The sequence below is a fragment of the Brachycentrus maculatus genome, unplaced genomic scaffold (genome assembly GCF_059751285.1).
Source record: "Brachycentrus maculatus isolate JH-2025_06_01 unplaced genomic scaffold, ASM5975128v1 h1tg000386l, whole genome shotgun sequence".
NCBI classification, from domain to species: Eukaryota; Metazoa; Arthropoda; class Insecta; order Trichoptera; family Brachycentridae; genus Brachycentrus; species Brachycentrus maculatus.
This window is the reverse complement of record NW_028281135.1, coordinates 423,906-451,099: the sequence shown is the minus strand read 5'-3', so window position 1 is coordinate 451,099 and position 27,194 is coordinate 423,906. Positions and strand designations below refer to the sequence as shown.

The 27,194-nt window shown below is 31.4% G+C and overlaps 1 protein-coding gene across 1 annotated transcript in view; it reads left to right on the top strand.

Moving 5' to 3' along the window:
- Nucleotides 1-27,194, top strand: part of LOC148303107 (uncharacterized) — a 155,840-nt gene that overhangs the window by 41,224 nt on the left and 87,422 nt on the right. The window contains exon 2 of the mRNA XM_088270433.1: nucleotides 17,601-17,764. Within this exon, the coding sequence (XP_088126559.1) occupies nucleotides 17,601-17,764 (164 nt within the window). The remainder of the gene's footprint in view (nucleotides 1-17,600; nucleotides 17,765-27,194) is intronic.

The following is a 27,194-nucleotide window of genomic DNA, read 5'->3' as shown; positions in this document are numbered from 1 at the left end:
TTTAAAATTTTATTTAAAATTTTTTATTATTAATTTAAAAAAAAATAAAAAATAGAAATAATTGTGTTTTTTTATTACTTACACAAATACTTCAATTTCACACTTTTTCTGTGAGCCTAAGCGGCTCATTATGAGAAATAGGTATCAAATTGTGGTAGAGTGGGTTGGAATCGAGAAACTCTGACTTAAAGAGTCCGCGACACTAACCACGGGATCACAACCCGACACAAATTTTATTGGCAAAGCACCGAAAATTGAGCGATACATGCCACAAACAACTGGTATTTTTTATTATATAATAAATTAACATTTTAACAATTATTTTTCATTACTAATACATACTCAAATGTTTTTGTTATATTTTTTCAAGTGCTTTATGAATGCATGATCGATTTTCGAAGATGTGAACCAATTTTGAAACATTGTTCTTAAATCACTAGAACTGCACTAGAGAAGTCTATTGGTGAGATAAAAGGAAGCTTCTTATTGAGCAGAAACTCTTTTATTAGTATGTGTGGTCTGAATCCTGGATTATAATCATATATATGAGAAACGCCAGAAAATATCATTTTCATTATAAAATATTCTTCCTCATCTTTGATGAGATGTCAAAAACTAATATGAAAAATAGCTCCTATAATTGGAGACGATCCAGATTTGTGAACAAGTATTTGGACACACTCAAAATGTTGTAAAACAACTATAGTTTTCGAAATTGGTTATGTGTAATGAAATAAAATACAATAAGTGGGATAATACAAGTGTGTGTTTTTTTTAAAAATAAATAAGATCTATTCATAAATGGATAACGAAAGTGTGTAGATCTGAAATATATCGCATTATTGTCCGCCTCCATAGTGTAATGGTCAGCATGCTCGGCTACCGTTCTGGAGGTCCCGGGTTCGATTCCCAGGGGGGTTTAATAAATATAAGTGATTTTTTCACTCTAATATTTATTCAATATTACACTGAACTGGTACCTGAAGTAGAGGGCTGATCACCTTTCCTTCATGCGTAATCGATCGAGATAACACTGCGTTTATATGAAGCAGTGCCCTATGCACCATTGGGGTGCAGTAAGGGATTTAAAAACAGTTTCCTTTTTTATAGTTATACAAATAAGTATAATAAATGTACCCTCAGTACGGAAAAACTTTGTGAGGGCACATTATTGTAATTGGTAATTCTGTATATGATGATACAAATTATCAAGAAAATCTCACGCGGTAGACAGTACAGTGTATAGTAATCCTCTACAAGAAGAATGACATAGCGAAAGTCAGTCGGCATTTTGGGATTAATATCCCGTGTAATCTCGATCTATAAAATGTCTTAGTTTGGGAATTCCTCAAAACCCTCCCCGACGTCTGTCTTCACCCCCCAAATCTGTAAATGGTCTATAAGAGAGATAAATGTCTCCTCCTGAGGGATGTAATGCCTGCATATCTATCACAGTTAAGATATTTAAGTTTATTGTTAGGTATCTGTTTAAATTTCTAGGCGAGGGAGGCATATTTCCACTTAGAATATTAGTTGCTGGTAGCTTCCATATATCGTAATGAGCGAAATATGAAAGTTTTGTTCGTATATTAGTATCAATTACAATCTTAATGATAAGCATATATTCGTTATTCTAAGAGATACACATTAATTTGCAGAATATACAGAAGATATCAAGGTTTTATTAATGTTCAACCCAAATATATGTAAGGGAAGTATGGAGTTGGCAAAAGAAGGATGAAAGTAGACTAAATTATCTCCAATTACAGGAGCTATTTTAATATTATTTTTTGTCAAAAAATAATATGAAAATAGCTCTTGTAATTGGAGATAATTCAGATTTTGTGAACAAGTATTTGGACACACTCAAAATGTTCAAAACATAATACAGTACTAACATCAATAGTGATTTTAAAACGAAGTTATATTTTAATTATATCTTCATTAATCTTTTCAATTATTCCTAGTTCAGCCTTACATTCCTTTAAGATATTTGATCTTATATATATTGCCCCATGTGATTGAATACATATCTGTAGCTTATATTCAATATATCTTTCGAGTATTTATAATAAATAATACGCTTTTGGTAAAAAATATCGCAATTTTAATCAAATTCAGGGCAAAGGTAAAGGTCCATTAAGGCTGCGAACAGGTTGAAATGGGTTAAAAATCCGGAAGCGTTCGTGTCGGAAGGAAGCGGGGCTAAGTGTCGCGCTAGTGGCGGAAGTAGGGGAAGACTACTGGTGATCTTAAATTTAAAAGTTGGAATTAAAATTCTTCTCGCGATGGGAACGATGAGTAGTGGAAAATTTATGAATAAAATTTTAAAGTCCTCGGTAATACAGACGATGAAGGAATAGATAGTAAAAAAAGTTTTTAAATTAATGTTTTTAATACCTATGTATGTTCACCTATGTAATACCTATGTACCTATACAATGCCTGCTTTGCTCCTGTTCTCTTATACGGCTGTGAAACATGGCACCTTACAAGGGCCCAGAGCAACCGTGTACTAAGCTTTGAGAATAGGTGTCTGCGGAGAATTTTAGGCGTGCTGTGGTTTGACTTTGTGAGGAATGAAGAGATAAGGCGTAGGACGCAGCAAATCTCGGTCACAACTGTCGTCAAGAAAAGGCGATTCAGTTGGCTTGGCCATGTACTCCGCATGCCTCCTGAGAGCCTCAATCAAGCTTGCCTCTTTTACAAGGCATCAGGTTCGCGCCGCCCAGGACGACCACTGCTGACAATTCGTCGGCAGTTCTCATCAGAACTTCAGGACGCGGATCTGACTTGGGAGGATGCAACAGAGTTAACAGCCAACAGGAAAGCCTGGAGACAGTTTGTGGACTCCATATGCTCCACCTAGGGAGTGGATATGGTTTAATTCATGTATGTTCAAAGTAAAGAAAATGATGCAGAATGCATCGAAAAATGTGTCATTATATTTTTTTAACTTTCTTAATTACGTAATAAAAACTAGGGATAATTGAAAAATCTAAACTAGGGATAGTTGAAAAGATTAAGAAGAATTCTGTAGGGTGGTATGGACATGTGGAGCGAATGGATAACTAGAGAATGACTAAGAAAGTATATGTGGCGAATATGGGTGGGGAAACAGAACGAGGATGTTCAAAAAAGACTTAATCTGGTAGAGTCAAAGGTCTCCGTAATAGGAGGATATGTATGACTATATGTATTGAATGTGAAGGAAGTGAGGGGTGCATGTCAAGACAGGAGAGTGTGGCGTTCTATCCTCTCTGCCCACCCCTAGGAGAAATGGCGTGATGGTAGTAGTAGTAGCAGTAATCTTCCATCTAATTTTTCGATATATCTTCCATCATACTCTTCGATGTTTATTTATATTTCCAAAAATTTTTTTTCTTCGCTAAAAGCTATTTCAATCAATGATGTCATTTGCATTAGGTATGTATTTACGCATATAGACAGGTACTTGTGTAAAGATATATGTACATTCCTTCATCCGAACTCCCATCTGACGCGATGTAGCGGCAAATAACACTTTGAGATCTCATTAAGCATGCTAAAGCAAGGACCATCGAGTACATAACTCCTAGACCACTTATCATTTTATAATAATAAAAAATGAAAAATGATGAGGTATAAAATAACATTCACAAAGTTTTGAGTGTGTCCAAATCTTTGTTCACAAATGGAGGTTTTGTCTACTCTTTCCCAAAATATTAAACATGAACTCTGTCTACTCATGTATAAATCAAAACGCAATATTCCTCCAGAGTATCTAAAAGAGCTGCGTTTGCCAGGCGAATTGGTTGATAGATGTCTCGGCTACCAGTGCGCTAAATTTGTCAGGCGTACCTTTGCTGTAGCGGTACTGATGGCGTGGAATGTTTTTCCATCAGTAGAAATAGTTAGTGTGAGATGATCTTGCATATATATTTATATATATATATATATATATATATATATATATATATATAAATATATATATATGTGTATATTTATATTTATATATTATTTATATATTTATTTATATATATATATATATATATATATATATATATATATTTATATATATATATATATATACATATACATATATATATAAATATATATATATATACATATATATATATATATATATTTATATATATATATATATATATATATATATATATATATATATATATATATATATATATATAAATATATATAAATATATATACATATACATATATATATATAAAAATATATATATATATATATATATATATATATATATATATATATATATATATATATATATATATATATATATATATATATATATATATATATATATATATATATATATATATATATATATATATATATATATATATATATATATATATATATATATATATATATTATATATATATATACACACAGATTTTAGAACAAAGATTTGAACACATTCACAATATTGGGAACAAAATAGCTGGTAATAATAAAAGATTAATACAAATAGAAGGCGTCTCCTAATATGCAAAATAATTCGGAAAGGACTTTTAATTTACTGTGTTTATAAAAAAAAAAAAATTGTAAAACGAACTCCCTCTCTAAACACAAGTATCTACTTTATTAGAGAGGTAGAAACGTTATATTTGAAATGTATTTACGAACTATTTTGTATTATTTAAATATGTATTTTGTAAAAAAAAAATAATTAAAAAATTAAAAAGGACCTTTAACTTTAATACGAAGCGCGGTTGTTTTGTCCGCGAGTGTACACTGATATTAGCGGTATTGTTGGTAAGAAATTGGGGATGTGACGTGCGGTGATGGGATTGACATATTTCATATCCATCACGATTAATTACTGTCTATAATTTAAACTTGAATTTGATTAATATTTGTTGTTAAGACGCGCTACGGGCGGAATACGCAATACAAAAGGTGTAACCCTTGTGAAACCAAAATTTCTTAACGAAAATGTATACTGTATACTGTAAAATTTCAGGGGGCAAGTGTTACAGTACACATATAAAAAAGATACATTTAAACCCAGAATTATGAAAAAATATTTATAAACACTCAAAATATTGTAAATAAATATTTATTTGTATTAAGGAATTACTGGCAGTCATAAAACGAACTTCCCATTGCACTGCAGAAGTAGACAACGAAATAGCTATAAAAATATATCTAAAGCACATTCTGAACACAATACAAATATTATGTATCAAATGAAGCTTCAAATAAGTTGATAATTCATTGATATTGTCATGAAAGCTCACTCGTAAAAGCACGTAGATATTCATAAATCGTCACATATTAAACGGGATGCGAAGAACGTTAAATCTGAGTGAATGAACGTGAATTTACTGAAATGATTGAAATAAATAAAACCCCTCCTATTTCACGACCCCCATCCCTGTAAGAAAATACAAATTGGTATATCGCATATAATAAGGTCCCACAATCTATAATAGAATCAGGCTCGGAGGAAAACGTAGTAACTGATCATAACTTTTCATCAATTTCAAAACGAATATTGTCTTTGCTCAAAATGCCGTTCAGAAAATATTATCCATTACGATCACAAAGGATTTTTTTATTCTATTAATTTCTGAAAGGAAATTTCAACAAAATTTGAGTGTGATAAAGACTTACATAGAAATCTTTGAATGAATTATTTCTGTAAAGATTTTAACTTATATCTCAACAAAGACGAAGAAGCCTATTGAGATATGAATAAAGAAGGCCTAAGCACCCATTTTCTTTATCAATATACTTCTTCATCTATGTTGAGATATTTGTTAATAATCTTGGTACGAATTACTTCTAAGTGGTGTAACTCCAGCATTTGTGAATAAAATTTGAACGAAGTGATAATTTAAGTATTTTTGCACTGACATTGTTGTAGCTGCATTTAATATAACAAAAAAACAAAACAGCTTTTTATAAAGGATCGCATATTTTATAAAGGTTTTTGCTAACTTACGAATTTCAATTATAAATGTCGTAGACTAAAAAACGCAGTTAACGTTTTCACTTGTAGCTTTAAAAAAAAAAACCCTTATCCGCACCCAATGGTGCATAGGGCACTGCGTCATATAAACGCAGTGTTATCTTGATCGTTTACACATGAAGGAAAGGTGATCAGCCTACCGCTTCAGGTACCAGTCCAGGGTAATATTGAATAAATATTACAATGAAAAAATCACTTATATTTATTTTACCCCCCCTAGGAATCGAACCCAGGACCTCCAGAACGGTAGCCGAGCGTGCTTACCATTACACTACGGAGGCGGACACTTGTAGCTTATATAGAACATTTAAAAATTTAGGTAGTATGGTAGTTATCATAGAAAAAAATGGTAAAAAAGACCTTCAAATAAGCCTTGTTAATGCCCAGACTTTCATATTTCCATCTCGTTAGAATTTTACGTCTTTGTTTATGCATGTATAAAAATCATGCTAAAATTACGTTTATAATAAATGGATAACTATATTTTCATTGATTTGGCATTATTCTGTAAATAAACATTTAAAAAAATAAAAATAGTAAAACATTGGTCTAAAACGACTTTGATAATTAACATGACGTTATGAGATCTACAAATACCCTCAAAATTAGTGTTTACATAGATGAACTCAAAAGTGGTATTATGCAAGAGCTTTATTTTTTAAATGGATAAATCTTTAACCTGTATTCAATAAAAACATCCGTAAAAATGAAAAATTGACTTGGATATCGTATCGCAGTGACGCATCATTTAGTTTCTCATTGTTATAATATATTATATAGAATATAAGCAAATAAGCACCATACATTTTTTCTAAACCAAAAATATCATACAAAATACAAAAGCTCGCTGAAGCCGAAAATTTAATAGACTGTGATGTCTTTATATCTTTTAAATATTTTCTCATATTAGAAAAACCTGCACGTTATATTTTTCTGGCGAAAAAATGAATCGATTTTGACTAAAAATATAGATTCGATCTCCACATGACGTTCACAACCTCTGAGGACTATAGTTTAAATACCATAGCATAAAAATAGTATGTCGACGAATGAAAATTCTTCCCGAAGGAGCTTTCTTTTATTTGGTGTTAACATCTACATTTGGAATGAAAATAAAGATATGGATAAGAAATCCTTTTTACTCGCTTAAATCGAATGATTAGATGTTTCATGAGTAAAAACGATTTTGAATCTTTTTGAAGTCAAACATCAGGCAGCGATTCAATAGTCAATAACTGGACGAGTATTGAAAATGAAATTTCAAGGACGCGTCACGTTTATTAGACATATTGCGTTATATGGGAGAGAAGAAAGATGTGATGTAGAGAGAAGATAGAGTAGTATTCATTCTATTTTTAATATATTCTCGTATATTTAAGTTTCGGAGTTATTATATTAAGATTTTTTAGTGATACCTCAACACAGGTAAAAAAGAATATGGAATTCTAGACATTACAGGGCTCACGATAATAATAAATAAATGCAAAAAATACACCACAAATACTCAAACCAATTGAAAATTACTCTTTCTTTAATTTACTTTTGGAATTGGCGGGAGTAGAACCAGCGACGCCAGTTTCGCAGTAAAGCGTCTACCCAACTACATCACGGAACCTTCTTGATGTGAAGTCACAACGATGGTAAATCGAATATAACCAATTTGGAAAGGATGAGAATACCATGTAAATATTATAATTTACATTTGAAGTACTAACTTTGTGATTATCCATTTTTTAATTGAAATGTAACTTTGTTTGAAAATAACTATAAATATTTTATTATAACTTAATTATAATGTCTACCGGTTTCGAAGCTAACCGCTACTTTATCAAGACTGATTAATACTCATAATATTAATATTTGATTAATAATTAACAGTATTAATCAGTCTTGATAATAAAGCTTCGAAACCGGTAGACATTATAATTAAGTTATAATAAAATATTTATAGTGATTTTAAAACAAAGTTACATTTTAATTATACCATATAAAGATTTGACTGGTATTATTTCTTAAGCAAACTAGACGCACTTTTGAAAAAAAATCGGTTTTTATACAACTTTTTATGTGTGATGGATACTTTAAAAAAACAACACCGGTGGGCTTACTGAATAGTTTGTACAAGATTATGCTCGAAACTTATGAATTACGCGCATCAATAAGCGGAAATAGTAAATGTACGCTAAGACCTATATTTGCTTACCCTTTAGGTCTCCGGGGTGGAATTAACTTCACGAGATATTTACACCCCACAGCACAGGCGGATTAGGAGGGGGTTGTTTGTGCGGGTCGAGGTAGGAGGCTCAAGGTTCGGGAAATGAGAACCTAGATATGTGGATATTTAGAAATCGATTTTTGATAGATACGTTTAAATTTTGAGATTAATGAATTTATTTCATTATTTGCCTTTGAAGATATCACAATGCATTGACGTTAAATATACACACATATATATACATGTATATATATATATATATATATATATATATATATATATATATATATATATATATATATATATATATATATATATATTTATTTATATTGTTCAAACCCTAATCCGCACCCGATGGTGCATAGGGCATTGCATCATTTTAACATCGTTAACACATGAAGGAAGGTCAACCACCCTCCGCTTCAGGTACCAGTCCAGGGTAATATTGCCAGTCATTGAGAAAGTATAGGATTTTTAGCAAAAATAAAACATTCGGCATTTAAACTAGGTAAATCTAATTTTTTTTAAGCTCGTATCGGTCACAGGTGATAGATGAATACGTTTATTTTATTAAGGTATACACACACACACACACAAATGAATTTATACATATATGTGTAATTTCCATGAAATTGTCAAAACGAAATATTGAACTTAAAACCAGGTTCTGCATATTACAGGGATTCGTAAAATATTAAATGTTTTTAACCTTATGAATCCTTGTTCAGAAAGTAAAAAAATGAAAAGCGTTTTCCAAAAATTTAATTTAAAAAAAATATCTCACTTAGAATTACCCATACTTAAACTGTAAAATAATTTCATTTTTTCCATTGATATCGCGTGAATTCAAGTTATTTATTTTTACTCGAATCGTCACGATATCTCCTCGCATTTTCTCATTTTCTCAGTAATTAATCAGACGTACCTCCTATTTTACCTTTTAATCTTCCTTTTATAACTTTCATTGCTTCTTCACCAACAAAAGAAGTCAAGGTGGGAAGAACTTCCATTGTCAATGATCTATCAAAGCATAATGAAAAAAGGAAATCACTTCTGTATTTTCCTTGTTTTGAAAGAGTGAGGTGTTTTAAATGTCAAATAGAAATGTCAAGAGTCTGATTTTCGCGGAAAAATATTTACCCACTGAAAAAAATAAGAATAATACCATGGGAACTCGCCGAAAAAGATCCCGATGTTTTCATTATCTTTCGAGTCGTTTTGACGCGCCTTTCTCAACTCAAGTTAGTGTATTCATCTTTCAAGATTTTTTTTTGTATGTAGTTGTTTTGTATTAGTGATTTTACACTGTAATATTTATTTAATATTACCTTGGACTGGTTCCTGAAGCGCAAGAATGATCACCTTACCTTCATATAAGTAATGATTTTTACTAACTTATAACCTTTATTCGCACCCAATAGTGCATAGGGCACTGCATGATAACACTGCGTCAATTCGATGCAGTGCCCTATGCGTCAATTCGATGCAGTGCCCTATGCACTATTGGGTGCGAATAAAGGTTATAAGTTAGTAAAAGTTATTAGGACGAGTATATTGACAGGTTCAATTCCATTCACCCAGTTCACAACAGCCATCTGTATTGGATTCAGGAAAGCTTTTTTTTTGCAGAGACCTTTTTATTTGTTTGCAAGACTCGAATGTTTTACTACCTACGCTCAAAACAATTATGATGTTTAAAAATGATGTAGAATGCATCGAAAAATGTGTCACAACGGATTTTAAGAAATAGTGGTATTTACCAACTAAAAATTAAATTGAAAATGGGTAGATAATACCCAATTTTAATTTAAGTTGTGTGCAAGATCCAAACCTAGGATTTTAACAATTTAAAACTTTTATTTTGTTATTGGTATGAAAATACCTAATCTTTATGCACCTTGCATAGTTAAATTCAAAAACAAAAGCAAAAAAAAACATACCACGGCAGATCTTTTAGTTATGGATATTTTTAATTGACTAAAGATTATCTTATTATTTATATAAATTATTTATGTAAATACATAAACATATAATGTTATCGTATTCAATATTAATTAGTTAATATATTTCCACTACTCCATAATTATCAATACTTTTTTTTAATCCCTTAGACCTTAGACTAAAATATATCTAGATACCAACCACTATTACGGTTTCAACGTATGAGGTCAATACAAACAATAATATGACTGTAACATCAAAACTTGACGTGATACAAGCTTGTCACCATATAGACTTTGAATTAGAACGATTTACTTAGTCTAAATTTCAGTTTCAAATTTATTTTTTGTCAGTGTTATTTTCACATAAAGGACTCTAGGCGGAAATACATGAAAACATGTTTTAGATTTTTTATGTAGCTTATAATTAGACCAGTTTTTTTATTTTTATTAACAACCTTTATTTTATTTACAAACTTAAGTATTAAAATCATACTTTGAGAGTCCTTTGCCCTGAAAAATTAATTTAAAAAAAATGGTCAAAAGAAAATAACAATACTTTTTTAAATAAAACTTTCTTTTTATCATAGTACGTTAGAATGCTTTGATCCGCAGAGCGAAGAAAACCCACCACAAGAGGTGATCATGTTTCAGATATCTGTTTTTGAAGTATTTATGAGAATCCCAGTTTTGTTTATTCAATGTGATAAAATAAAAAGTGGTCGAAGTGGTCTTTTCGCAGACCTTAAATTCACGAAGCTTGTCCGTATAAATAAAATTGTAAATATATTTTGTATTCTAAAAACATTGTTAACTTTGCGGTATGGTAATCTCCTGATTATTCTTTTTTTATATACGCCTTGCGTTTGTTTTTATACACACCAATGATACATGTTTTGACCTGTGACAGGTTATAACATGTTTAAAAAAATATTACCTCTTTGACTGCAATGGCAGTGCAATGTAATAGTAATATATGCAATGCTAAAAATTACTTATACTAAAATAAAAATAAACTAAAATGTTCAATATTTTCGATTATATTGTTATTTCAACGATTTTCAATATTTTAACTAATTCTTAAATATTGTGAAATGAAACGTATTAAAAATATGCGCTTTATATTTTCTTTCTTTTCAATTAAACCATACTGCGTCACAGAAGCCTAGTATTTACCTAGTATTTAATTTATCAATTAAATATTTCCATCTGTATATGTTACCTCTTGTTCTTACTCTACCTTAATACAATTTCGGTCAAGAAACACGCTTTCTATCATGAGCAATGCTTAATATAACGTGTATTAAAATTGCGTCCAATAGATGGCGCTGCTATTCAGTAAAAACTATTTAACATCAAAATATGTTTTTACTTGTCACAGGTAAAAACACCTTTCGTAGGTATTTAAAAAAAGTATTTAATACAAGCAGGCCTTATTCTTACAATGCAGATAGATTGATATAGATGTATGTATATCGTAGTCATACAGGAGAATGTGACCAAGTGCATTGTTTTACAAAAACGTGATCATTGACTATTTGATATCATACTAGCTTAATATTGCCCTGAAAAAATCCCAAAGGATTTTAAACTTGGATATGTAACATATTGAGTTAGTAAAAATTACTAACTGCATTGATTTTTATTTTCTTTCCAAGCAAAAGTGATTTTAATGGCCCTCCTGAACATTTCACGTTTTGGTAGTTGGTCACTTTCTCCTGTACGACTACGATATGTATGTATGATGTCCATACATTTGTTAATCCTATGTCCGGGGGGTCGCTAGGGCAGCAGGTAACCATATTACAGTGGGTCATATTTCACTCATTATTAGCTATTCAACACATTGGAAATGGTGGCATTATCCCGTAATGCGTATTCTCACCGGTAACTAAGGAAGATAATAGCTCCCTTTGTTACGCTAACTACTACTTAGGTGACCTTCAAAGGTTTTAAAAGCTCCCCCAGATCAAATTGCCACAACGTTGATTCTTGTTATGAAAAATGTTTGACCCTTTTATTCGCCTAAGCTATTTAAATTTTGACATCTCAACATAAATGAAGAATATGGAAGTCTAGGTTAAGTGATCTTTTTATACACGTATAACATTCATATTATTTCTACTCATGGTTACTACTGGTTGAAAACCACACTACTTAATTTTTTAAACTCATACATAATCATATAATTCACACGCTGTTATTTTTCAACTGTTATTTTTAAAACTGTTATTTTTAAACCGTTATTTTTAAAACAGTTTTTTGAAAACGTAAGTGTCTTATTATTTTTTGACATCTCATCAAAGATGAAGAAGAATATGGAAGTCTGGGCATTTACGGGGCTGACGACCGTCATAGGCTGTTTAAGTGATCACTTTACACATGTGTAACATTCACCAATTCTACCCATTATTGACAACCAAACTACTCAAATTCTTGGAAGTTCTTTATATATGAACCAATTTTGAAACATTATTCTTGAATCACTAGAACTTCACTAGAACGAACAAGTATTTGGACACACTCAAAATGTTGTAAATTAATGTCCTACATACGATAAATAGTTACTTAACTTTATTTAAACCCAGGTAATATTTGGCGTAATTGTTTTTTTTCTTATACAGTGTTTTCTTGCGCCCTTGAGGTAGTATTTTATGAAAATGGCGCTATATAAATTATCCAAATTTATTATTTATTATTATTATTTCTGGTTTAAATAAAGTTTTTCTTCAAAATAAATAAATGGTTTTGAAAAGAAAAAAGTTATTGAAATGCAAGGAGTTGAAAAAACATAAAATAATATTTTCCAATGTATATTAAAAAAAAAAAACAAAAAATAATATTCTAAAAAAATCAGGCGTGCAATGACGTGTGGCTTCTAACGTTGCCGAACTCTGTTATTGCGAGTATTTCCTTCACAGTCAAGTGCATTGTGCATTTCAGGATTCTGAATAATTTTTTATTATTTTATTTATTGTTTCGGCATTAACTTTGTGGTAAGACATGTTACAATGATTAAAGAAAACACTTGTTTTTTACCACTTGAGTTTTATTATAGACTGCATGTTTCAGAAGTTAAGCATCCATCATTCAGGTCCATTTAATAACTAAAATATAAAATATAAAATTATTCTATAAATAAGGAGAGGGGAAAGTTAGGGGGAGGGGGTTAGTCAAGGGGCGAAATTTGAAAACAAAGGAAAAATGGAAAGCAAAGGTGAAGAATTTTGAAACAATATATTATTTAATAAATTATTTTAAGAATTTAGGTTTTTTTGGATTTCTAAATTTTCAAGATAATTCATAATTTGGCCTTTATAATTTTTATTACATATTTGCTCTTCGGAGGGCTATACTGATATATGGTAAAGTAAAATAAAACTATCATGCCGATTTATGGTATGGTAGAGATCCCGCCCTGGGTCAATCATGATTACTATCATTTGTCAAAGAATTTGCCTCCCTTCAATAAAAAAGACATCAGTCTTTCTGCGGTAAGTTCGTAGTATTTTTATTCAAATTTCCCAAAATATATGAAACGCTTTAAATAAATTGAGGTAATTTGCGGTAGAACTTCGAGTATTTTAGGGTTTAAATTACCGCCTTTACCGCTTGATGGTAACATTCAGAATGTCCAATAAACAGCTGATTTCTATTACATAACCAAGAAGAGATGGTTTAAACCAGAGGTTCCCAAACTCTTTTATCTCGTAGACCCCTTGCCTTACCTGATATTGATTTTTATTAAATTCATTAACTTCAAATGTATTTTTAGTGAAGTGTAGTGAAAATTAAAAACCACACATTTTAGGTTTTATACATTTATATTTTAAATTCAAATTAAAACATAGACCCCTTGCAAGTTGTCATAGAACCCTGGGGGTCGATATAGACCACTTTGGGAATCACTGGTTTAAACCCACTGCTATAAATTATATCACACATAAAATACGATGTTTTTTTAGAGGTATAAAAATTCAAATTACCCGCAATAAATTGATGATGGCACCCGCTGTGTAGCATGTTGCGCCATTTTGTTGAAACCGCAGCTCTGTCACATCAATGCCATTCAACTGAGGTAATAAGATGTCAGTAATCATGGTTCTATAGTACTCTTCAATGATCATAATATTCTGGCCGGCATCGTCTTTAAAAAAATGTGGGCCAATGATTCCACCTGCCCATAGAGCATACCAATCAGTGACTATTAATGGATGTAAGGGCATCTCGACAAAGGTTTTTGCGTTTTCTCCACTCTTAATTCGGCAATTCTGCTAATTGTCATCGCCATTTAACCAAAAACATGCCTCATTGGTGAACAAAATGTTGCGTTGAAAAAGAGAAACAAGCTGAATATTGTTTTCAGTCCATTCACGAACCTACGACGCGCATAATGGTCATTTAGTCTATTCATTGTAAAATGGCAAAACGCACTGACTACAAATCAATTGCCAACTGTCGAATTGACTGACTGAAGAAACAATGTTGCCATTTAAAAAACCAAACCTCTAAAATAACCACCCTATACTTCCATTTCACTCTTCTTTTAAATTATGGCCTCTTCTTTTGATAGGAACATTGGCTTTATTTCCTTCAGCTTGGCACTCGATTAATGGTTATTAATGCTTTCAGAATTCTTAAATTATTGCCTTCTCTGGGGTTATCAAAAAGGTTTTTCGACAGAAAGCTGAGATAATTTGATGGATCGCCTTTTTACGACCTAGTAATGAGCTTTACAAATTGATAAAAAATATGTTTCCGCTTTCGACAAAAGGAAAGCAAAGGCAAAATACAATCATCCATTTTCCCTAATTAAAGTTGGATATATTGCATTTACAATAGCCACTTTTTATGATAGTTATAGTGCCATATGTTTAGAACTTCATGAAGTCTTGACCTTTTTACTTCTATCGAAATAGACATATTTAAGTGGTATTATTATTAAAAAAAAATTAAATACATTTCCACCAATTGTAACATGATTTAAAAAAAAATAAATTAATTGATCTGAGTATTTATGATGTAATTTTTACATTTACCTTCCCTGTCCTTACTATCCAATGTGCAGACAAGCCTTTAAAAGTAGAGGATTTGCGAGTTATTCCTTAAAAATAAAATTGAGTAAATAAATTAATTTTTGTATGAAAATATAATAAAAAAGAAAAATTACATTTTATTTTCGATTTTCAATATAACTTTCAATACTTTTCTGTTGAAGTATCAATCATAGTTTTTTGTTGGATTTTTTTATTTATTTATTGGAAATACATATACTTAGAGTATTAATTTATGTATTAATTTTTAAATCAAACACAGATTTTTGAGTCTACTAAGTAGTATTTTATTTTAAAAAATTAGTATTGTCTTAGTATTTTATTAAAAAAACACATAAAAATTAGTATTGTGACAATTGTTTCACCTAGTTATGGCATATTCAAACGAATGTATTTTATGTGTTTTTTAATAAAATACAACTTAGTAGACTCAAAAAATCCGTGTTTGATTTAAAAATTAATACACAAATTTAAATGGAGTTCTAAACGCCAAATCAATAAATAAGTATTAATATTTTACGTAAAAAATAATGGTTATCTTACAGCCTTCCTCCTAGTCTAATTAAAGGTGAGTTAAGCTTTTCGAGCAATGAATTGGTGGATGTTTTATCATGAAGCTCCATCCCTTTAGAGGGAATGAAATGCAATACTGAAATAAATATTCATGAATTCAAACATAAAGTCGATTTGTGGAGAAGGGACGTCCTCTGGAGATCTGTTCGCATTTTAGATGGATTGAGGAGAAATGTAATGGCGATAAAGTGCTATTATTGTATCGTTTACATACATAGTCTGAGCTTGAAATGGAAAAACTGGGACTCCACTTTGGTTCGGAGCTAAAATTGTGACAAACATTTGCAATGTTCTCGCTTATACACTACGGGAATGGGATTCCATATTATGGAGTTTGTCACTTTAACCTAGCCGAATCTAACAGGGGAATCTTAACCCCCCATATATGAATTTTACTTCGATGAATTTAGTATTATAAGAGCTACTTTCTTCATATTTTTTGTAATCTTAAAATAATATAAATGAAAATATTTTTAATTTTTGTTTATAATTTTAAATCGTTAAATGTTTCAAAATAGTGTTTTTAATAAAAAGCGAAATCAGTCGGTGCCGCGAGATCTACGTACTTCTATATTATCACGTATTTTTTTATCTGCTAGCGACACGTTATTTCTTTCTAAATCTCTCTAAATCCTTTCTTAATCCTCTTTAATAAATGTGGTACTACGAGATGTGGTACTACAGCAAAATCAAGATCGACAAAACTTGTGTCCGACCCATCATGGCGTATGGAATCGAAAGTAGAGCGGTCACTGTTGCCACAAAAAACGCGCTTAGAGTGTCAGAAATGAAGACTCTAAGAAGCATATCAGGCAAGAGTCTTCAAGATAGAATAATAAATGCCAGGATCAGGGAAATATGCGAGATCGAAGATGTCGTTAGGTGGGGAAGGCAACGAAGGAGACAATAGTATGCGCATGTGAGGAGAATGGAACCATCCAGACTCCCCCACATCGCACTGTACGGCCAACGCCATGGTAGATGACTCCCGGGCAGACCACCAAAGAGATGGGCGATAGCTGGGAATCGACATCGTAGGAGGCTAATCCCTCTTAAAAACAGGCCACAAGGCCTACAATAAGAAGAAGAAGAAGAAAAAGAAGAAGGTACTACGAGAGAGTCAATTAAACTAGTCGGCTTTCGTTTGATCCGATTTCCGTTATCTCATTCAGTCGCTGCCTGATGGCGCGTTGGAACGGACGTGCCACCTATGACTCAGTTGGTGGAGAGTTAGTACTTGTTGCGAGTTGCGTACTACGATTTCCATACAAGTATGAAATGGAAAAAAATATATACCAACCTTTTTAGGGCTTTTGATACTTTTGTCTATCAACTAGAACGGACCCATTTGCTAGGTTTGTCGAGTATGCAATAGATCGGGCAATATCCCGCAGTCGGTTACTCCCTGTGCACTGTTCCTTCCTACATTATTTTTTTGACTTCTTAACAAAGATGAAGAATAATAAGTAAGTCTAGGTATTTACAGGGTTTACGGTCGTCATAGGGTTGGCTAAGTGATCACTTCACACACGTGTAACATTCACCAATTCCAACCATGATTAACAAACACACTACTCAAAATTTTGAAACATGTAGATATATTAATAAAACTCGTAACACAGTATACGCGAGCTCATAATAGCAGTATACGCGAGCCATCTATAATGGGATGAAGAAAGATTTTAAACAGAGACTGTACCTTTGTTGTACTGATTTTTGTAGCACCGAATGACGTCAGCCGAAATCTCTCCTCTCAAGTCGCTCGGGTGGGGTGGAGGGATAATGACTGGTAGGATTTGGAGCTAATTGGTCGTTTGTTTGCAGCCGTGTGCGAGTCCAAGAGTCGCGGACTGAGCGCCATCTTGGATGCACTCGCGCAAGACGCGACGCGCGCCCTAATTGGCTCTCTGGGAGAGGACCTCTGTGACGTCACCTCCAGATTGGCGGACATGTGGGGTAAGCCGCTGCTATCTTGGAGCTGTCCACAAGTAAGTGTTGATTTCTGTTTATTTTTTTTCATCTTAACACAGATTAAAAAGAATATGGAAATATGAGTGTTTGCAGGGCTTATAACCTGTCATCCAACTACGCTACAGCGCTTGTGAAATATATCACTCACTCCTTTCAAGAACGTCATAAATAAATAAAAACTTGATTTTTCAGGAGAACGTTTTTAAAGTTTAAAAATATAACACAATGTATTAACAATAAATATCAAGCCATTTATTGAACTTTTGACTGTGCAACACATCTTTTTAGGTAAAACCTGAAGGTTTCTTCTCTATTTGAAAAATATTCAATAAAAAAAAAAATAACAATACATTTTCTTTAAAATGCAAAAACAACACTTTCTGCCCTGTAGCGGGTAAATATTAAGTTAAAAATATGCCGCTTTTGCTGGGATATAGTACATTTTTTGGACATTCCGAAAACATGTACAACTGAAAATTGACGATTTTTGAAATATGACGTTCTTGAAAGGAGTGAGCGATATTGTTATACTCGTAATGGCATGGCATCGATGGTGAATAGTAAAATAATCTTGAATTAATATTTTTCTATCGACTTACTCACTTGTTAGACTTAAGAATAAAAGATGTGGGAATGTATTCACACCGACGGTTTATGTACTGTAAATATGAATATATTTTTTTAAATCCTCATTTTTTTATAAAATATAATATAATGCCCAATTTGTTTTGTAAAACGTTCAATTGATTTATTAAACGTCAAATTTGAAGTAAAAAACCTGTTTAATCGAAGTCTTAATGAGATCACGTAAGGAAGTAAATATTAACGCAAGGCTTCAGACAACTATCATGTACACACAATGGTGCATAGGGCACCGCGATAAAAACATGAGGTTAATGAAGTTTTTTTGGATATAAGAGTGGGATAAACATATTCGAATGGATTCAGATGCTGAGGATCAGGAGCGCATGAAAATTTAGGAGGTAGAGAAATTGAACAACGGCTTTGTTTTATCGATATGAAATTCAAGACATTTCCTGACTTGCTCCGGTGTTTGTATCCGCAAGTGTGTATTATTTCGCTATCGCATTGTTGTATCGTTTGACTTAATCTCCAGTTTAACAGACAATCTAAGCCTGACATTGGTTAATCTTATCTTTTCTTGATCCCTGGTAATTCAAACCAATATAGCAACTATTTAGTTGTCTCAGTGACTAAGACGGGTAAGGTACATATGCCCGTATTAAGTACATGAGTTTGGTTAACCAAAATTTTCATTATTTACTGATTTGTTATTAACTTTGTGGAATAACAATTTTACATAAAAATTAAACTTATAACACCATTTTTGAGTTTAAAAATTAATTTTATAATAAAATAACAACTATTTAATTTTTGCCTCATGAGTTTTATTTGACCAGCAACCGGGTTTCGTCGTAACCGACATCATCAGACTGGTCATCATCAGATATCAGAAATGTCAGTACAAAACTTAAATCTAGTAAAAATAAATTGAAATTGTGTAGTTGTTGATTTATTGTATTTGTAATATATACACGACTTGTTTTGAGAACTACAGATGAACTTATCAAGAGGTGAAAATATAAGCTTTTTCTCTTAATAAAATTATCTGTAGTACTCTAAACTTATCATGTTTAAATTATTTTTAACATCTCATCGAAGATGAAGAAGAATATGGAAGTCTGGGCATTTACGGGGTTGAAGACCGTCATAGGCTGGTTTAAGTGATCACTTTACACACGTGTAACATTCACCAATTCTACCCATTATTGACAACCACACTACTCAAATTCTTGGAAGTTCTATATATATGAACCAATTTAGAAACCTTGTTCTTGAATCACTAGAAACTTCACTAGAGATATCTATCGGTGAGATGTAAAGAAGCTTTTTATTAAGCAAAAACTCTTATATTAGTATGTGAGGTCTTCATCTTTGATGAGATGTTAAAAAATAATATGAAAATAACTCCTGTAATTGGAGATAATCCAGATTTTGTGAACAAGTATTTGGACACACTCAAAATGTTTACACTAATCAATACAAAAGTGGTCTTATACTAGTATTTCATATTTATATCAAACATAACAAAATTGATGAAATGGATTGCTGGCCTTTTCATCCTACTCTCGTTCAATTTTTCTTATTAAATTACCAACCCTAATTACCAAAAAACCGATATTTGAAAACTTATTTCTACTGTTTAACGAAATTTTCAATGACTGGAAATAGAATTTCAGATAAATTCAATTTTCATTTTTTCTTAGCATCCTTCATAGAAAACGCCAATGTGACGGTTGTATTTTACTTTATGTCCAAATAAATCATTCGTCTGTTAAGATATCTGACCAATTTCGATGGAAAAATGTTCATTAAATGTCAAACACACGCTATACCTAAATGAAACATTGCGGAAAATGACACAACGTAATTAGTAAAAAATACTAACGATTTGTATTGATTACATGTTGTATTATATTGGTCAAATTTAGAAAATAACAACGATTAGGTATTTCTTACTATTCGAGAAAATAATTTTATTTCTTGAATTTATTAAGATACATGTTTAAAATTACCATACATAAATTATAAAGCCCCCATATGATGTACAATAAGTTCAAGTAAAAAAGACACGAAATAAAAAAAAATACTTTAAAATTTATAATTAAATTAAGTTCTAGGAAAAAAACAGATGAGACTTTACAAGAGCAAATTACATATTAAGCAAAAAAAATTAAATGAAAACAAAAGAAAAATCAAACAATATACATAAATTGGAAACTTTAAATAGTATATAACATATTCGTAGACACGTGCATAAAATAAAGAAAAACAAAGTTAATCAAGCAATATAACCACGAATTTACTTAAAAAAAAACTTATTGACAAAGCAGTGTCAGTTTTTCATGTAATTTTTTTTTAATATTTAATATTCTTTTTAAAATAATCTATAGATAGCAATAAAAACGTTGAAAAATTAAACAAATCAACTAAGGCAAAAACAAGCTATATCAAGTAAAGTAGGGTAGACTGGGTACGGTTGAAACAAAGGACGGTTGAAACAGAGCAAATATCTTGCAAACCGTATGCGGTAGGGTGAAGGGTCCAAGGGACGAACAAAGCGGACAACAAGTTCAAACACGAATATCAGTGTTGCATCGCTTGCCGCACGGTGCAGTTGCTTGTAAGAGGTCTTATTGTATTTTGATAACCAAAAGTAAGTATTTTTGTTCCGAGAATTTTCCTTTTATTACGGTTTCTATTGAAACGATATTATTGAGTATGATTTCGTGTTTGAAATGAAGCTTGTAGAACACGATATAGTGATTAGTTTTAATGTGCCATTATTGTTAACATTACTACTTTCTGTTTTTCACCTAAAGGAGGGGTTGGGGACGGTTGAAACATTTTTTGTGGGTACGGTTGAAACAACATATTTTTTCAGTTTTCCTGTTTTCTTGATGCCGAGAGTACGCGCAAGAAAGACTTCGAGAGGGGAGGTCGACTTGTCGAGGTATACATACGCTTATGAGGAGGTTAAAGCAGGAGATTCATTGCGAAAAGCGGCGGAGAAGCATGGATTAAACCACTGTTCGCTCATTATACATATATATATATATACGAAAGCGAGATACATCTGGTGAAGAAGAAAATGGGATATGAACCCCACAACGAAGTTTTTAATAAAGAGCAGGAGCAGGAGCTTGCAAAATACTTGCTACTTAAAAAAAACAGAGAAAGAAGAGATAAGAAAGGAACATGAAATAAGGTTGAAACGCATGAAAACTAAGTAAGTCAAGAAAAGATTGGATGGAGGAAAAAGTAGAAGGATCGTTAAAGGAAAAATAATCATAATACGCAACAGGAATCATTATCAGAAGAGGACGAGTGCTATTGTCTTGTTTGTCTGTCACTGTATTCAGAGAGCAAATCCGGTGAAAAGTGGATACAGTGCACCACTTGTAAACTGTGGACTCAAGAAGACTGCACAAAAGGTGGTCTTAGCTATGTTTGCCACAATTGCGACTCAGAATGATCCCAAAGCTAGATTTTCGCTTGATTTATGACTAATCAAAATGAAAGAAGTGTTTCCTTTTAGTTTATTCACAGATTATTTTCGTTCGATTTGTTTTTTTTTTATGCCATTGTTTTTAGTTGTTTTTGTTCATTACATATCTGTAGACTGATTAATATTGTCATGCGGTGCCATAATTATTCATAAAACAAACATAAATAATTAATAAAACGTCTTACAATATTAAATATTGATTTATTTGCGTGTGTTTCAACTGACCCCAATCACTGTTTCAACTGCCCCTGGTATGGGGACGGTTGAAACAAATCGGAAATATTTTTTAAATTTGATCTGCCACTAAAAATAACACACCGGGTACTGAAATAATACTTCCCATTAGTAGACAGAAACACACTCTTGTATTTAATGCATCTTCATCATCGCTTGACTTGTTAAGAACAATTCTATGGACAATATAAGCAAAATTGTTTCAACCGTACCCAGTCTACCCTACTTATTGCCTTCCTCCTGAACTTCCTTATTATGTTGTTCCCTAAAAAGGCTTAGCCTTTTGTAATATGTAATATGAATGGCAGTAAATCAACATAGGGGTTGAAATATGGAAGGAATACCTCACATGAATATTGTATTTTGAAGGAAAAAGACGATATTGTATAAATATAGTAACACAATACAAATAATATTATGTATATATTTGATGCGTAAACACAAAAGGAATATAAGTTATTGCTTTGGAATTTTTCGGCACCCAGATGGTGTATAGGGCACCTCAATGAAATAATGCGATGTTAACTTGAACGGTAATTACATGAAGGTAATGAGCGCTCAGTCTAGGACTCCAGATTCGTGGATCTATATGTGGAATATATTTAATAGGATACAAACAAATTACCTTCCTTTAAAAACCTCCTTAAGAACCTTTTTCATCTATGTCGAGATTTTTATTTCCACTTGAAGATAAGATAAGATTGGAAATTAAAGTTATTTTTCACTTAAACTGAGGCCAAATCGGTATCTAGAACATCGCCAATCATTCATTGTCAGTAAGTCATAACTCCCCTTAAAATAAATTCCCAAGGATATAATATTTACACTAATCCATAAGATTAATTGGTTTCCTGTCATTCTATTTACTTTGTTTTATCTACAAAAAAATCAATCCATTTAGTTCTCTCGGTAATCACCTCGAAAAAAAAACAGTATTTATGTCTTAACGTTTCCTCTTTGGGATGGTTTTATCGATGCCATTTGCCGAGTGATTGAAAAAATTCTCTTACATTGCCGTTATTTCGGAGTACGCAGGTATTTGATCTTCCATTTAAGTAGACACTCATAAAACATGAATTAAACTCTCGAACTTCCGACGATAAAGCACTGGTGAATCTTTGAAAATTTTATATGTGCTTGAAGCAAAGATTATTTATTTTCAATGCTACTTTTCACAAAAAAGTAGGGTGAGCTGTAGAGATTTAGTCATCCTTAATTATTGGCACACCTAAAATTAACTTCGATTCCACTTTTGATAATAATCCCAATGTGATTCATTTGTCTTCTTACTCTTTCAAAATTATATTTTTAAACAAGTGTCAAATCGTCATAATTTTATTTTATTTACTTGACGATAGAATGATTTTCCGAAACCGGAAGTCACGAATTATAAATAATAGTGTTTATAAAAGTGGTATTACACAAAGTAAACAATGGATGATAAGTAGAGTGTTTTAATACCATACCACAAAGTTATCAATGCCTTTAAAAAACAAAATAAATAAATAAATATTTTTTTATAATATATCGCCCTCAAAAAGGTGGGGTAACTACGGTTTTATTTCTATTCCGACTTAATCCGTCGTGATTTCTAGAGAATCGTCAAACTTTTTCAGGAACAGTCGCAGTCGAACCGAGTTATGAAAAACCTCCCCTAATTTCCTAAGGCGGACCCGCCACCCCCCCTCGCTCTGCGGACGGGCGGAATCAGCAGTCAATAAAACACCTCACATTTCTAGCGGCCAGGGACGTATTTATGGAAGGCCCAATCGTCGTTATAACTTTCCATCCCTCCGTTATAGGGCTTCCAAAACGATTTCAAAAGCCGATTCGGGTAATTGGCTATTGACAAAATATCGCCACCAATATTTGGTGACCCGAAAATAGACGGTTTGATTTTTTTTAATTATTTTTTTTTAATAGATTTTATTTTGTAATTCCACGATTTCATTTATTTATTTCTCATCTTTTCATTCCATGGTTCAAACATCATTATTCTTCTTCATATAATCCTTTAGCACCAAATGGTGCAAAGGGCACTATGTAGTATCGATGCAGTGTTACATTGATCGTTAATATCGAATTATAAATTTTGTAATTCCTCGATTTTATTCATTTTATCTCGCTTCTCATCATTCCATGTTAAAAGCATTGTTATAATTCTCATCGACACTAAATGGTGCATAGGGAATTATAAAGATATAAGGGTAAAAAAACACTTTTTTTCATTCTAACCCCCAACCCCCCCCCCCGGGATTTGAACCCGGGATGCACTCACCACTACACAGTGAAAATGAAAAATATGTACAAAACATATGTAAATATATATATATATATATATATATATATATATATATATATATATATATATATATATATATATATATATATATATATATATATATATATATATATATATATATATATATATATATATATATATATATATATATATATATATATATATATATATATATATATATATATATATGTATATATACATATATATATATATATATATATATATATATATATATATATATATATATATATATATATATATATATATATATATATATATATATATATATATATATATATATATATATATATATATATATATATATATCTATATCGTTAACATTGCATATAACTTTACTAAATAATAGTATACTAGCTAGTATTGAAAATTTCAAACAAGTCACAACAGTAAAAATCTGGTTAACCGGTATTTTGATTGTAAAAATGAACGTAAACCAGTTGGCCTTCCCCTTAGGCCTTCCTTCAACACCCTGTCTCCCTTCGGAAATATACAGGATGAGCTTTGTATAATATTTCAGGGGTAAATAAGTTTTCGAAAACTTTTCTTCTTGCGTAGGCGCCTGTTTTTGTCTCGCAACTTTACTTTCGCTCGAATTGGAGTTACAATCATTTCGAGTTATATTTTCCTTTAATTGCTTTCAAGATACGAGTCTTCGCTCAATAAGTCACTTTCAGTACGCGAAGTATTGTGGATGGATATCATTGTTCAGCAACGCACTTGTAAAAAGTATAATAGTCCTCTCTAGTACACGACTATGATGTGCGTTTCATCCCCAACGAAGGGTTGATAGTCACAAGAGTGAACGATAAATATGGAAGTTGAACACTTCGATATATAGTTCCGAGCATTTTCCATTTTGTTACCGGCTCAGGTAAGAGGGCAAACTAAAATATGGACCTAATGCAAAATTAAGGAATGGGTAAAAAATCAAGAATTAAAACCAATTCTTACCGATAGATGTCTCTAGTGAAGTTCTAGTGATTAAAAAATAATGTTTCAAAATTGGTTAATATTTAAAGGACTTTCATGAATTTGACATCTCATCAAAGATGAAGAAGAATATGGAAGAAGTGAAGTTCTAGTGATTCAAGAACAAGGTTTCTAAATTGGTTCATTTATATAAAACTTCCAAGAATTTGAGTAGTGTGGTTGTCAATAATGGTTAAATTGGTGAATGTTACACGTGTGTACAGTGATCACTTTAACCAACCTATGACAGTCGTCAGCCTTGTAAATGACCAGACTTTCATATTCTTCTTCATCTTTAATGAGACCTCAAAAATAATATCAAGAATTAATACTGTAAAATTTTTAATATTGTTTATTTTTTCTTGATTTTTTCTCTCATTGTGTATATATGTATATTATGTTTCAATAGATAATATTAGAATTAGGTATGTAAAAAGACATCCACTGACAAGACACAGAAGGTTTTTATTTTTATTTTTATTTTTAGATGGGAGCTGCATTTATCTTTTTCCTTGCTTATAATGTACAAGGTTCATAGATTATTAAGTAGATTTATGTTTCTTCTAACATAAAAAAAATTAATCTGCGTTAGGAACAAGAGGGATGTGGTGTGGGTCAATCATAAAATTGTTAACATTTGTTCAATGCTGGGAGAAAACCATCTAAAACACCTCAGGACAAGCCGGACTATAAACTATCGTCAACAGACCTTCCATTCCACTAGAAAAGGGTTCGATATTTTGTGTCCTAGCTTGGTTTATGGTACCAATGCCCTTCACTAGTTTTATCATGTATGAACTAACATGGATCCGATGTCGGATAGGTCCTCACCCAGGCTCCTGTAACGCATCTCCAGCTGTTGCCTTTGAAAGCTGTTTGATTCTGCCGTGTGTTCGATTGTCAACAAGATTGTGAATAATTTTTTTAACAGCCTCCTTTAGAAATTAAAAATATAAAAGACACAAACACTTTAAGAAAGAAACTTCGAATACTAAAAACGGATACAATCTAAATATACAATAGAAAACTAAACAAGATAAATGCCTTGTACCGCATAAAAATATATATTCCACAGTTTTATTTTTCTTTCAAATATATATCATGATACTATCAACAACAACAAAAAGAAGAAAAAAATCCACCTCTGAGCACAAGAGCTCAGTCTCTTTTTTTGGAGCGACTCAGGGTTAATATTGTAAAATTATAAAATTGTATTAAGTACAAATGTATAGTTATTGTATTAGAATGTAACTTACTCAAATAAATAACAACATTCATTCAATAAATTCAACAATAAATTGTTGGAACATCCTGTTGTTCTCGCAATTCACTCAATGGGGATTAGGGTTCTAAGAGCCTACAGCAAAAGATAAATCAAACAGCCTGTTTATCTTTCCCGACAAGTTTTTGGAAAATACCAATAATCTATAGCCCTTGTTAGAGTCTTTACAAATTCAATACAATTTGACCAAACTCATACAAAATCAAATTATTGTATCGGTTCCTTAACGCGGCGAATGAAGAACCTGTATAATTTAATGAAAATAATATTTTTTTTGTTCTCAGCAAATAGGGTTATTTAATTAAGTACAAAACATACACAGATGAAAAATTTTTTTATTAATTTAATTAATTTTTTTTTTTTTGGAATTACACGATGATTTAAGTATTAAAAAAAACACTTATTTCAGAGTACTTTTGAACTTTAATAGTTGCAGTTTAATTTATACGAGTATTTACTTAAAATTATAAACAACCGGTAGCTAAGACAGTAACTCTCATATGGTACATTTTTTTATTTGTTCGGAAATTACGTCAGCTTATTACGAAG